At 34.8% G+C, this 15,014-nt stretch overlaps 1 protein-coding gene across 1 annotated transcript in view; it reads right to left on the bottom strand.

Annotated features, from left to right (window-relative positions):
- Nucleotides 1-2,345: 2,345 nt before the first annotated feature.
- LOC110378714 (nitric oxide synthase-like protein) overlaps nucleotides 2,346-15,014 on the bottom strand; it is a 29,308-nt gene continuing 16,639 nt past the window's right edge. The window contains exons 7-22 of the mRNA XM_021338090.3: nucleotides 12,094-12,268; nucleotides 11,035-11,216; nucleotides 7,500-7,614; nucleotides 7,175-7,414; nucleotides 6,968-7,072; nucleotides 6,833-6,894; nucleotides 6,654-6,760; nucleotides 6,338-6,567; nucleotides 5,841-6,089; nucleotides 5,611-5,764; nucleotides 5,362-5,531; nucleotides 5,078-5,288; nucleotides 4,700-4,787; nucleotides 4,349-4,619; nucleotides 4,083-4,274; nucleotides 2,346-3,964 (exon numbers count right to left, since the gene is read on the bottom strand). Of these exons, the coding sequence (XP_021193765.1) occupies nucleotides 3,854-3,964; nucleotides 4,083-4,274; nucleotides 4,349-4,619; nucleotides 4,700-4,787; nucleotides 5,078-5,288; nucleotides 5,362-5,531; nucleotides 5,611-5,764; nucleotides 5,841-6,089; nucleotides 6,338-6,567; nucleotides 6,654-6,760; nucleotides 6,833-6,894; nucleotides 6,968-7,072; nucleotides 7,175-7,414; nucleotides 7,500-7,614; nucleotides 11,035-11,216; nucleotides 12,094-12,268 (2,662 nt within the window). The 3' untranslated portion in view covers nucleotides 2,346-3,853. The remainder of the gene's footprint in view (nucleotides 3,965-4,082; nucleotides 4,275-4,348; nucleotides 4,620-4,699; nucleotides 4,788-5,077; nucleotides 5,289-5,361; nucleotides 5,532-5,610; nucleotides 5,765-5,840; nucleotides 6,090-6,337; nucleotides 6,568-6,653; nucleotides 6,761-6,832; nucleotides 6,895-6,967; nucleotides 7,073-7,174; nucleotides 7,415-7,499; nucleotides 7,615-11,034; nucleotides 11,217-12,093; nucleotides 12,269-15,014) is intronic.

The following is a 15,014-nucleotide window of genomic DNA, read 5'->3' as shown; positions in this document are numbered from 1 at the left end:
ATTGAAGGAACTTACGTATAATTAAGTTTTGATTTCCGAAACTCGTCATAAGATTTCACAATATTAATAAATCAAACAGTGTCCTTTAAAATTATTCATAGCAAGACGCATTGGACATATTTAGAAAGGTGCTGTAGATCACTTTAAGATAAAGCCTACGTATATTATTCGTTTCCTAGTGTAGTTCCATGAACACCGCATCGAAATGTCATGCTGTGCGCTTTATTGGAAAGCTGTGACACGTCATACTTCTTATACTTTTGTGTGAATAGGTCATTGCCTCATTGGTACTTAGAAGGTCAGGTTACACATTTATTATTTATCTTAGTATTTAGTTGCTGCGGTTTCGGGACATTTGTAGCGGTTAAAACGTTTCAGTTTCTACATTCTAGTGTGTATATTTAAGTGTCTTATGACTCAGATAAGTGTATTGTCATAACAATTAAAAGGACTAGATGGGAGAAAATTGGTTTTATTTCCTTATATTTTTAATAACACCTTTTCAGTGATCGTTTTCGTATACTAAAATAAATTAACTGATCCGTTGATTGCGTAGACAACTCATATTTATCAACAACAAAGCACTCTATCTGATACTGATTATTATCAACAAACAAATACTCTTTCATTCAAATGCAATCATGAACTGAACAAAATATCTGGCTTATAACCATTAATCAGGGAAACCTAAAATCACTATGTGCTTGTTACACTTTCATCAACACTACTCATTAATTTACTATTCAATCTTCTACACCAGCTTCCAAGATTTTCGTTTTATATTATAGAGTTCCTAGAATTTAGGTAGGTACTCATTGACTCACAAAGATATTCACCTGAACTGGATTGTTGGATGCGTTCGCACAGACTGCTGGGTCAGACCGCAACAATCGGTTCCCTTTGACTTCTCGCCAAATGAATGGATTTGTAGGCATTCTCTCTTGTTCTGTATTTCTGTTAGGTAATATGCAGATACCTACGTGAACGGCCTACTAGTCTAGTAATGTATTATGGTGTAAAGTAACTTTGCGAGACTTTGTTGTATCCACTTAATAATTTACTACATGGGTACTTACTATATGGGTATTTTTGGTCTAATTGTAAAGGTACCTAAGTATCTAAAAAGACAGGATCTTCCGATCAAATTCGTCACCAACATAACTTACATGACACGACCGAGTTCTGAGAAGGTGGGATTTAACTCAATACCGCGAGCAAACTTGAAACGAACCGATTCGCTTTCAGTATTCTAACCTCCGTACCTATTGACGTAATAACAAGATGGAGAGATAGCAAATCATAATTTATTTCGTCATTCATGAACCGCGACGTCAGTGGTAAGTTTAGAAAAAAAAAACGTATCGAGTATGACGAGAAAAATATATTTATACTTATGTAAAAATAAGAACAACGTCATGTCCAATTGCTTGTCACGTCGCGTCGGCACTATGACGTTGGCTTGAATTTTGATTTTTATTATGTACCTATTCAATAGAAACCCAAAACGAAAACCGAAGTAATATTCATGTTAAATATGCAGTGCAATCATAACTACTTTTTATTGATAAGTCTGTAAAGTACAAATGCTGTTGAACTTTTGATCTGTCTAATCTAAACGGTAACTACACAGTCAACCATGTTTAGACAAAAGTCGAACGATATGGTTTATAAAAAAATAAAGAGTTTTTCATTAACTTTGTGAATTATAAAACCGTAACACGTCTTTAGAATAATATTATTATCTAAAGTTACTTTTATTATGCATGCTGTTATATTATTATAAACCAGAAGAATAGTATCTATTATCATCCAAGGTTATATGTATATTTCAAGATAATAAAATAAGAACAGGTAATTCTTGTGCCCTATATCGTGAATATTGTCAGCATAAGTTGCTACTGATCTAATCGGAGTCTACCTACAGCCCAATTTGCATGCATAGGTATATGTCAGCTTTCTTATGGTATATATGGTAGAACAAAAGACAGCCTCTTAAACATTTGTAGTCTTTATTCTATCCTCCCACATCCTTGCCATATTAGGGACTTGACAGAAAATGACTATATCGTTCACAACCAAGGCAGTAGCCTTCGTGAGCACAACCTAAAAGTATACACCCTCGTCCCGTGGAAACTACACCCCATAACCAAAAAAAAGATTTTTTATACATGTGAACGACTCCACAGGGGGTAATTGTATAACCACTTCCTCTTCCCAGCAAAAACACAGGTAGTGGTGAAGGGAGGTTGGAGGGAGGGGTTTCTTTTGTTTTAATTTGAATAAACGTTTTTGAGTTTTCACTAAATGTTATTTAAACCAATGTGTGTAAAATAAAAACAACGATGCATTTTCGAATACGAAGGAACTTTATTTGACCAATAACAGACAAATATTTTCGTAATCAATCATAATTTGCTTCTCTCAACATGTCCAAACAGGTTTCATTATAAGATGAAAGTGCCTTACGATAATACTTTGCGTGATATGAATTTGATAGTAACAATGTCATTAGTCTCAAATGTGCATTCGATTAAATTTAGAAGATATGACATCAGTAATTTGTGAATATCCGGCGAAGACAGTTATTAAATATGCTATGTTAATATAGAAATATTAGGTAACATCAGAAAAGATTTTTTTTTATTTGTATATTAAATTCTCATAATACGAATAATAGAAAATATGAATACATTTCTTAGGACTAGTTTAAGGATCACAAATTCAACACTCACACCTAATAGTCAAATATAAAGGACATATGAATAAAATACATTTGAATAAACATTAGTAATATAGCTGCTCATATTTTTAATAATATTATAATTTAATATAGGTACAATTGGTATGTGTTTAACATGGTCGTTTGGTAGATAATATTGATAAATTTTTTAAACAAAATAATTATACTTCAGATAAAATACTTAAAATAAAGATAAATTTTAAATCTAAAACATTCACGATTATAAAATAACTTAAAATACTTTTATTTACATTGATAGCATAAAATAATTACACCACAATCTGTACAACATTTGGCAATAAAGGCATTACAACGTAAAAAATACAGTAGTTGTAACAGAGATTGTCAACCAAAACATAATTTTGAAAATATTTATCGACTAACTAGACTAGTTAAAATTTTATACGATAATCTACTAACAAAATATACTTTAAAATTTTGTTAGCAATAAGTGGACAATATTTTATTTTATGACGTCAATGAAAGTCATTATAGATTTTTATTATTAATATTAAATGGAATAAAATTACATCTAAATACTGTGTAATTGGTAAATTCTTATTATTCGGAAATGTTTCGAAGTCAATCGATACAGATTATCGATTAAATGATGAAGCTTTCAAAGGAGAACATATCAGATGGTTATGCGTTTTGTGCGTTATTAAATATTAAATCACCCTGCTTGGAATTCATTTAAAATAATTGTATAAATATATTTTAATATTTCAGCAGCCTCTGAACATGAGCATCCAAAAATAATAATACTGAAATGGAATGTAACTCTGGAGTAGCTAGTGAAGACTATGTACAATAAATTCAAGACCCATTACCACGCACAACCTATGTACCGGCCGGGTGGCCCAAACAATGCTTGACCAAAGCCAAAAAGTAGAGGAGTAATTGACTCATTGTAATCAGCAATACAAATTAACGATGCTAAAAAATTCTTCGCGAAACTTTGAAGCTGATAAATTTGAGATTGACGATGAGATGGAAATAAGGTAAGCACTTGATTTTTTTATTATTTTAATCGATAGGAATGTAGCAGTTGTTAGGATTGGGGAGCTGGTTGGGCTAGGTGAGCGAGGTAGGGTGGAAGCGGGAGGACCGGCGTCATGGCTGCGCGGCCACGCGGTTCCTGCGAGCTGACTCCCGCGACGCGGAGTGGACTTCGGCAGTGCGAAGGGTTATGCCGAAGATATCCTCGTGATAACGGTTCTCCTCCTTAGTGCAAAAAAATATGATGATAAGAACCATTTTCTCGAGCCATTTTAAAACTTCAAAAATCTTAAATCCAATGTAAAGAAACTGATTAATTAAAAGAGTAAATAATTTTACCAACCTTGAGCGTGTACATGAAGTTCTGCACCTGTTCATCAGTCATGTCACCGTGTTTCTTGATAATGCCTTTAAGCTTCTGGTGAACGTCTTCAGCCATCTTGCAGTCACCACACACGTAGAAGTGGGCTCCTCGGTTTACGAGCAAATCGTGAATCTCTGTTCCTTCTTGTTCTGCTACCTCTTGGACGTACATCTAAACAAGATATACAGGATTATAAAATTATTGCTTATTGAGTTTTCAACCTCATCATGTAATATCAAACATACTTTTGGAATGTTCTTCTCCCTAGACAAAGCAAGGAATACTTTAGTAAGAACGCCATCTTTCACAGCTTGCTGTTTTTCTTCACGATACAAGTCCATACTATTTGTTCGACATCCAAAGAACAGCCAAACTGGGCCAGATGCAGGACGTTTGCGGGAACTGAGCTGAGCTCGGCGATGATGCCAGAAACCACGGAATGGAGCAATACCAGTTCCAGGACCTATTAGTATGAGCGGCACTGACAAATCTTGAGGCAGGTGGAAGTTAGGAGCACTGTAAAAAGGAGTTGATGTTACAAACATGGCTATAAATGACAAGAATGCATTGGAGCATAAGATAAAACTTCATAATACCTTCGGATAAACAGATACACCTCATCGCCTGGCTGACGGTCCATAAGATAATTTGAGCAAACACCATAATGGAGAGGTCCTTCGCCATCTGTTCAAATATGACATCATTGTTTTACTACTACAAACCACATCATAAATAGAAAATCATAAATATAAAACACTGAATAACCTTTTTGATGTCGCTACTATAGCCGACTCATCTATCAGATTGTTTTGAACGGACGTCGTTTAACTTAAATTTAGATCATATTGTAAACTGTATTTCAATGGAATCAGCGATGTCAGTGTATGTGGGAACCGTCATTAATAAACTATGAGGCATACAATGCATTACATTGTTTAGAGGAAACGTTAAATTTATGTTTTGCGTGTACTGACCTTGGGTGCGGTATGTGACTACGGCTACCGTCAGGTGTATGTGTTTCGGGTGAGCTAATGGCGATGATGAGATCGAGTAGAATCTTGGCTGCAGAGGAGAGAGGAGTGCAGCGAGTAGTGATGCACTTGGTCTAGCTGACGAGAATTGTTCCAATACTTCTGAGACAGTCGGGAAATTGAAATGGCGCCAATCTTCGTACGCTCCTGGGTCCTAAAGCAAATAATGACAATTATTAGAAATTCTTAAAATAAAACATAAATTAATGGTTGCTTTTGACACTTACTGTAGCCAGAGTGTTAAGTTGCTTGCGTTCCTCTTCATTTTCGCAGGTTGTTGCTAAGTATTGAAGTAAAATAGTGGTAGGTGGTGTTGTGATATCCAGGAAACGCGTAAATAGCTCCCGAACACTCATTACCGGGAGTCTCTCGTGGGGTTCCCAAGATTTTACAGGTCCTGGAACAAAATATGTATATTCGTAATTTATCTTTTATTATTGTTCAACGAGTATTTGTATTTTGGTATTCTTGCTTACCGCTCGATGTATGTGTTTCCTTCATAAGTTGTAGCTGTAATGGTTTATCATAATCATCAACATCCTTCAGTCTAACCAATACACTGTCAACCAATTCCTTGCGATTGCACGCAATGATTCCTACATGATCACCTGGATCGTACTTTATTTCTTCCTGCAAATTAATTAAGTAGAAAGTTTGCATTATCCATAAAAATATAATCATCTTCAAACGTCAGGATTATTGTTACCTTTGGCTCCAAGTCAATAAATATGGTAGATCTTTCAGCAGAACCATGGCCTAAATCCTTATTAGCTTTCACGATGCATCTTACAAACTTTTTGTTAAGAGCTGACTGCAAAGCAACTTGCAGAGTTGGTGGACGAACTTCTGGGTTGGCAAAGCGCACAGTTTCTTCACTCAGAGCAACTGTACCGAGAGCTCTCTTAGCTTCTTGTAATGTTTCGTCATCATCCAAGCAGAATGTTTCGCAGGATACCTATTGGCAAAAATGTATTTTATATTATTTTCATTTCTCCTTTATTTCCCCAAAATATTTTTCTATCTCTGGAAATGGCAAACACTCACAGCAAAGATTCAGACATCATCATTCAGTCATTATCATTCTAACATTATTATCAATTGAAATTGGATCTTAAACACACAGCTGAATCAGAAAACACCAAACATCCACTAACAAAACCTAGACGCGGCATATATTCGCTACCTATACCATATCCAACTTACATTAAAGACGCCAGAGGCCCACTTCCGGAAGGCCTGGTCTTGTCCGCACATTTCGTCGCCGGTCGCAAGGTCGTGAATTCGTTCCCCTCCGAGGTCGCCGAGCAACTTGTCAACGTATTTGCCGAAGTTACAGAAATTCGGATACGCACTCGAGCCTAGTGCGAATACCGCGAAACGAACGTTGCTTAGGGGACCAAAGCTGTCTATGGATGTGGCATCTGTTGTGCTACCTAGAATTAAATTTAATCAGATCATTTTTAAGTCACAGAACTTAACATTATTGTATGTTACATACATTATTATATCTTTTTGTTACCTTTCAATGATTCTAATCGGCTTAACTTCTTGGGATTACCAGCGTATCTCTGTAGTTCCATCTGGCTGTTTGCTTTTATGAAAGATTTTGGGGTCAACATTTGATTTCTGGAAAAAAATGTTGGATAAGATTCCGATTCGTGTTTTAATATATTTACCAATTTATTTCAAGTGTCTTACCCTGAGCCTTCTTCGCCAACTTGATCAGCATACAAAAGCTCGCAAAGATGTTCTCCGAATGCCTAAACATAATCTTTGTTAATATCATATCACGTTAATAATAGTTTATTTATTGAAAAAAAAGAAAATACTTACAACACCGTTTTCAGGAGGATCGCCATTTCCAAAAGTTGACGTCACAACTAGCAGCAAGGCTTCATGCTCTATCGATGTTATATCGTAATCAGCCATGCAGTGAACCTAAAATGCGTTCAAATTATCAAATGTTGATGACCCCTGTTTTGCGACAAGCTTTATATTAATTTTAAAAATTAAAATATTTTTAATTTGTTAATTACTTACTTGAGCATTAAAAGCATGTCCAAAGATAACGCCTAATTCCTTGGCAAACTGTTCTGATTTTCCAGTTTCGGTTGCATAAAGGACAGTAGCTTTGATCCTCTTGGAGAGGGCTCGCCCAAATAGTTTGGAGGTGAACTTGACAGCCCGGGCGATTTGCTTGAAATGGAATTTCCTATTGATTGGCCTCTTGCCCGTTATTGGCTTGGATTTCTGCCACTGATGAGTTTTCCATGCGGGTTCCTGCGTACATATGAAATGCTTTACACCAATTCAATTTTAATTAAAATCTGTTTCGGTATCCGCAGTTGAATTTGTGCCTACTGACCTGATACTCGTAGGAGGGTTTCAAATAGTACAGCGCCATCTCTTGATGGAATACAGGAGTTATAGATGACGACATTGGAGGGACAATCCAGATCCAATCGGATGGGCACCCGGACCTGTTGATGACCGTAGCTATTTAATTGTATGATTGTGTTTGGTCAAATGTACCGCGGAAACGTGATGGTAATGACAGAGTTACTGTTCAAATTAACTTAGATCGAGCGTGACAAAATAATCGTGACTTCCTTGAACAAATTAAAGTGGTTATTGTCATTTACGTATCAAAATTACCTCTTCCTTCTAAATTGTAATTTGAGGTGATTGGAAAAATGAATAATTTACAAAAACGTCATATGAATATATGAATGATTTACAAAAACATCGTTTGCATAGTCTTTGCAAAGTTTTTCACGTAATACCTACTGAAATCTATTAAATGCTTATTTAATGAATGAATATTAGTCATATTACAATTTTTTTTTTTATTTTGTACGAGCTTTTTTGCTCTACATAGCTCGTACCTATCATGCATGGATCAAAGATTAATTATATTCACGTGTTCACGTTAGGGATAGGTAAAATGAGTTGGTGACTCATGTAAAAGCCCGTAGTATTTTGATACAAGGAAAAGACAACTATATGTATTGAGCACCTTAAAATTATAATATTAAGAGGACAATAAAATCGAACTCTTTTATTATTATTGAATACGTTTGTGTTGACGCACTAAGTTGACGCACAAAAATATACAATAATTTGAAAGGTGATTCCAGGAATATCGGATACATATCATTGGAACAACTTATAAGTATTCATTTTATTGACTATTAAAGAGCGGTCTAATGCAAGTTAGTATTGTTATTTACATAGTAGCAATCGCTTGTTTAGATTAAATAATAATGAAACACCCACTCATTAGCTATATCGGGAATTTGCATTTACATTTATGAATCTATAATTATAGAACAAAGATAACGCCTTAATTACACGTTCACGTGTTTTTCTAGCATTGTAACAATAACAATAGTTCTATTAATTAATATTTTATTCCAATTAAAACGCTACATTGTTTAATTACAGGTCCTACTTTTGAAGCCAATGTTTATTTTATTAATTGATGTATTTAAGATCTTTATAGAGTTCACAGCTCTTTACATTACCAGACTTATTCTTAGTTACCCTTTCGTCTTGATTTTATCGTTCGTTCGTGCATCACCTAAAAGTATCAGTCTTTGTTTTACATAAACAGATTATCCTCTTTTAAAGACCCTCCATACATTACTGAAATCGAACTAAGTTTAGCAACAACAAATATAGTACCAGATTTTTTTTCTAAATATCAAAATAAGATGCTCAATTTCGCGGTATAACGAGAAAAACAGGGTGATGTAAATAATTTTGATGCACCGCAGACGACCCTCGAAATTGTCACCTAACCTAACGTAATCATGGGCCCGAGGACGACCAAATTGAATTAGACTCGATTAGCTCACGAAATAATTTCGGCAATTTACGCCACTTCCTTTTGTACGCGCTGTATATATGGCTCTGAATCAAAGTTACGCTGTGTATGTATGTTTATTATTACGCCGTAAAATGTGACGTTTATTGAGCGTACGCGTGTAATAAAAGTACTATGATTCATTGTTTTACTGATTTTAAATTGTTGAAAGCGCGATTGCGTTGTTAGAATATTTTAGAATGTAGCGCTGCGTTTGTCGGTGTCATATAAAGCCAAAAACACATTTAGTAATTTTAATTATCATTTAAACATCATATTCACTCAACAGTACAAGATTACTAATTTTATCATAAAGTTCAACACTACATAATTACCTAAATTAACAGCTGTGACCAGAAACGAGAAAAAAAGCTCAAGGTCTTCAAATACTACCAAAAGATCTAGAAATTTTTCACAACAGCTGACCAAGACAATCGACAAGAATTCTTGTGCCTAAAACTCATGCCTACAGACTTACACTCCTTGGACGTACGTACATTTTCATTTCCTCTCAGAGTTAGAGTTAAGCTTCCAGTTAGAATTGTCTATGTTATTTGATCGGATATTAGAATTTGTAACTAGACTATCCTATGCTTGAAGTTCTAAATCAATATTATTTAGAGGATATATTCTTCACTAAGTTTTTGTTATTGTAAAGAGTCACGTAGGCCCCGTCACTTCTATCTTTGTAGCTTAGCAACTTAACCTGAAGTTGTGCAAAAACTGAATCTATCTATCGGTATGTTACTCAGTATTCAAGTACCACAAAAAACTTGAACAGTAGAGCATCATTAATAAATATTATTAGGATACCCAAATACACCGAATACGTCCGTGCATACGTGTGTCTTGTCACTACATTAATGATCTATCTTTTATTTATACCCAAGCAAAAACTAATAGATATTAAATATGGATAATTTTATAGATTAAACATTATAATACAATGCAAGATTAATTAACTCATTAATTTGTGCAAATAAAACGCATGTGCATCAAGAAAAGATGATACAACAAAAATGTTAGACACAGACAAATGCCCTTATGACGTCACTGTTGTACATTGTACAGTCGCCGAGTAAAGTGAAGCTGCAAAACTAAACAATCACACGATAGTTCAAAACAATTGTGTTTACGTGTCCTTCTGAACACATGCTTACACATCGGTACATCTGCAAGGCTCTAGTGTCGACAACTTAATGACCGAGCTGGTCTGGTTGTAATTAAGTCTAGTTTTCTCATCCGCAATCTGTTCACGGGCGCGACAATGTCGAAACGCTCATAGATTTTGTTGTACGATACGCGTCATTCACGTATTACGTCACGATTTTTTATTAGTTGATATTTAGTGGTCACAAAATATAAATATTCAAAAACTTGACCTACCTAATTAAAAAAAAATGTGACGCACATATTTTTCAGAGGAAAAGTAATTTGAGACAGTAAAAACGTCACACCAAAAAAGCATTGTAAATGAAGAAGGTACCTTTTCACACACTCAATATTCTCGCGTATTTATTAGGTGTTAAATTAGACCCATTTGTCCACTTTTAATGTGCCGGATCCGGATGCTTCGGTCCACGGCGACATTAATCTGATTATCTATGTTTATTCTACGCAGTTCATGGGCGTAGGGCCGACCACGAAAGCCGGAAAAGGGGAACCAAAACGTGTCGCATAAATAGGTAAAAACATGTTTTATCACAAACAACTGTGTGATCTGACACAGATACAAAATACCTGTAGGTAATTAATTGTTTAACATTATTTTAAATGTCGAATTTATCGAGATTTTAATACACGATTGGATTACATACACATATACACTTTGCTTTTTGTTATCGACTGTACTTATTTTGATAGCTGCCAATATGCCAGTTGAGTTTCACATATTCATTCCTAGATAAATTAAATGATGTACCAAACAGTAATTAACAGTTATATTGGTATTTCAACAAATTAATAGAATGTTACCATAACTTCGAAACCTGTTTTATAACATAAAAAACTGTATAGAAAAACATCCGAATCTTACCTCAATCTGTTCTCGTTATCCAAATGCTTGATGAAGCTCTCCGAAGCAGTGTGATGATCAACAATAGTAGCATTATGCTGTTGGAAGCTGTGCAGAACGGCAACATTGCATTCCACAAGAGACTTATCCTTCCAAAGATTAACAGGAGTCCTTGTATCCAAACCCATTTTCTGGGCCACTTTCTAAAGAAAAGAAAATATAATAAATAACAAACTTTTAATACAGCCAATAAAACATTTCATAATCATACTTGCCAATTTAGGCTGTACCATAAATAATAGCATTAGATAAATTATATTGGTATTCGAGTGATTAGATCGGAATTAAATTTCAATTAAGTTCCGACACTAATAATTGTAGGCGTTGTAAATGATAAATGGTGTAACCGAATGGCATATTAAAGCATTTATGAGGCTTTAATTTGTGCTGGCAGCCATAATTCCTAAAGCTAAACATTACGAGATCGACTGGCCAGTAATTAGTCGTCAATCATCCGACCAACGTTTCAACCACACACGACTGGCAATGTTAGCGGTTTGAAATTCTAATACAGACGCTAAACAACGTGAAATCTCGCGTACAATTATTGTTCACGGTATGATTCATTGCGATGGAGATTGTTATAGATGCGCCCAATTATAGATCGATTAACGTTTACAGTTTGGGGAATTCGTAATGGAAATTGTGATGACGTACGGAGGGAATCCCACGTGTATTTTCGTCTATTTTCTATACGGTTTCAGTGCCTATCTATGACGTAGCTATAAATATGTTTTTGAGTATTTTCAAACCGGTAAAAGCATTACAACTATAAACAATCTTTAAAGCTTTCCTGCACTTAGCTTGTAGCAACATAACTTATTCCCTCGAGTTTCAGCATGTTAGAATCTGAGATGCATTAAAACTTCTAGCATTAAATAAGCTAGTAATGCGTAGAAAGGAATCGATGTATACTTTTTGGTATTTTGGCATTTGTAATATTTGTCGGATTGTAAAAATATCAGAATTATTTTCGGAATCAAATAAAAGCAAAAATGGAAAGGCCTATAAATTTCTTACCTCCAACATATTCAGCCGGTTGGTATCACAGAAGTTCCTGCAGCCGATCTCAGTGCTCATGTACCAGCCGTTAAAAGCGTTTGCAGTGAACTCGATACCGCCGCAGTCAAAACGCATGTTGGCTACCGCTGGTAAGGCGTACCAACGGAGATTCAGCTCTTCAAACCATTCGTACCTGTGAAAAACCTTGGTTGATACATCGTCTTCAAGATAAAGGAAAAATGGCAGTGAATAACATCTGGTTCTTAAAGATATGTTATTGTTTTGTACCTATAATGTTCTAAAACACAAAACGAGGTAGATAAGGAAAACTTTGAGATTTAGACTTTGATCCTTAAGGAAATTATCAATCAAATTGCAAAGGTTATTGGTCCAATACCTATCGAATCACAGTTAGGTATTTTTGCAAATTGGATCACATGATATTATGATTCATGCATATTATATTATTACCTACATTCCCTTAGTCACGCATATTATATCAGTGACGTAGAAAATCATTACGATCGCTGAAAGTAAACAAAAGCCTACAACCATCACGGTGACTTGATTTCTTGCCAAAGATAATAATGACATGAAATTTTTCACTACTACGTAGCAAAATATAACCTACATGACTTCTGAAAATCGTAACCAAAAAAATTCCACTCGCTTTTGTATAGGTGAAAATTAGATTCTGGTTATTTCAATTAAAACATTGTTTGTTTGTCCTGTTCGCTACAAAGTTAAGCTTACCGATTTCCCTAGGTCAGCATTAGAACTTTTTAACGACTGAACACGACGTGCTAAAAGGTAAATTTTAGCTTTAAATGTTTGCTTTTTTCGCAAATCATTGTTCACGTAGCAATTTCTAAAAATAATCTTTCTATCATTTTTCGTGATCTAATTACAGTGATTCTCAGAATTAACGTAGGTAATGTTTTCCATGAAAATACATGTGGGAAGGGATGATTTTGCATATTGATTATTTGAGAAAATGATGGAATGTGGTATGAATCAATGCGTCATTCCTAGTTAAACAATGTATAGAAGCATCCTTTGTTTTCTTATGAATCTGTTTTCAGGAATGCTTCGAAACCAATCGTGAACTCTGTACTAATCGGGAGAAGTAGGATATTGTTGGACTTGAAACTTAATGGCCCTATCATTTATTTATTTCACGTTTTTGCGACATTCAAATAACCTAGGTAATTATTTTTCACAATATTCTACTGAAAACGAAATGTTGCGTCAACATAATACGACCATAAACATAACTTCTAATAGCGAATATGAAAATAAACCAAATAAAGTCAACCAAAAAATTACTGACACTCTATTACAACTTATCACCCTTTTATGACACATTAACGCCTGTTAACATTATCAACTGTGATACATTATTGAATAGGCTCGATTTATGGCCTATAAACGTAGATTGAAGATCACTGGACCTCAGGTTTACGATAACAATCTGTGTCAAATGTCCGTGTATTTGCGGGTCCACTTCTCGCCAACATTATATGCATTCCCAGACCTTTTTATGCCGGCGTAAATTCCTGATGGAAAATAAGAACGTGCGTTGCCGTAATACATAGTTTTCGTCGTAAATCTGCGACCTTACCAAAGGAGTTTTTTTTTGCTGGTAAAGAACAATACTTAGATTTATAGTTCGGAGTTTGTTGGTTGTTCGCCGCTCTGTTTGCGGAAAACATATAGCAGACGTGTCTTCTTTATTTATTTATGAAACAATCTTTTTGCGTACATTAATGAAAATACTGTGTTGGGAATGCCCCATAAACAATATTTATATGGACTTACTTGTACGTATGACTTTTTGACTTTATGCTTCTGTACAGTAAGTTTGTTTTCAATTTTGCGTCGAATAATAAACACTGACTGTGTCCGCAAATTATGAACGTTATTCAAAGACTGACTGTGGGAAATGGGTCACTTAGCACTCAGAAGAGCACGTTAACAAATCTGACAAAATACATGTAAAACTGTTCATGAATAGAGGCTTTTAAAATGTTATATCATCGTTGCGTATTTGTATTCCCTTTGGATTTTTGTTCGGAACTATTCCCCAAATGGTCCATTGGGGAGAAATGTATCTTTGAAATAGTGTAGTGAAACATAAGCACAGAAAGTCTTAAGACGAATTGTTTCGATGTATTTTCCTGATCCCATTTAAGTTTTACGAATTAGTCCTAAGGCTAAACGCTGTGTAAATTTAAATACGTCTATTGTTACTCAAAAGTATTCACATTGTTGTAAGGGACTGTGGGGACTTGTTGAACAAGTTGCTCGTGTCAAACTTTGGAATGTGGTACAAATTAATGTTTTATGCTTACGATTTCTTACTTCATAATCTTTACAAAATACGCAAGTAGGTATACATAACATAACATTGTACGCTGTGAGAATATTTTAAGTACTATAAAATAGAGACTGGTGTTTTACTGAAAATACTTTACCGTTTATTTATTTTCCTCGTGAATATTCTCATTTTCGCATCATAAGCCCGCCTTTATGGCACAGTGGCAGAATAGCAGTATTTTGTACTCAGGGTTGAGAAAATATTTCCCGTATCGTCGAGAAAATTATTTGTATGGCTCAGAAATGTGTTTCGAGTCGAGTAGAAGTTTGTGCGCGTGATTTGTTTATTTAAAACCACCCGCGGCGGGAATTGTAATGAGAGCATTTGAATAGTAAATGGTTGACTTGGCAAGTAACTGATGTGAAAATTTGTAAGCAAAATTAAATACATCGAATAAAATTACTGACAAAAAAAACGTAGGTAAATAAATATATTGGGTTGTCTTTTTGTAGAGAAATATGTTCTCCGTGAACATACGCATTTCCGGATGGTCTCAGCTGCAAACAGGCCCATTTATTTCTTAGTGTGTTTTCGAAAGGGACTGAAGGTTTATAAAAAGGTA

The sequence above is a fragment of the Helicoverpa armigera genome, chromosome 9 (assembly GCF_030705265.1).
Source record: "Helicoverpa armigera isolate CAAS_96S chromosome 9, ASM3070526v1, whole genome shotgun sequence".
Classification (NCBI taxonomy): Eukaryota; Metazoa; Arthropoda; class Insecta; order Lepidoptera; family Noctuidae; genus Helicoverpa; species Helicoverpa armigera.
This window is presented reverse-complemented; position numbering and strand designations above follow the sequence as displayed.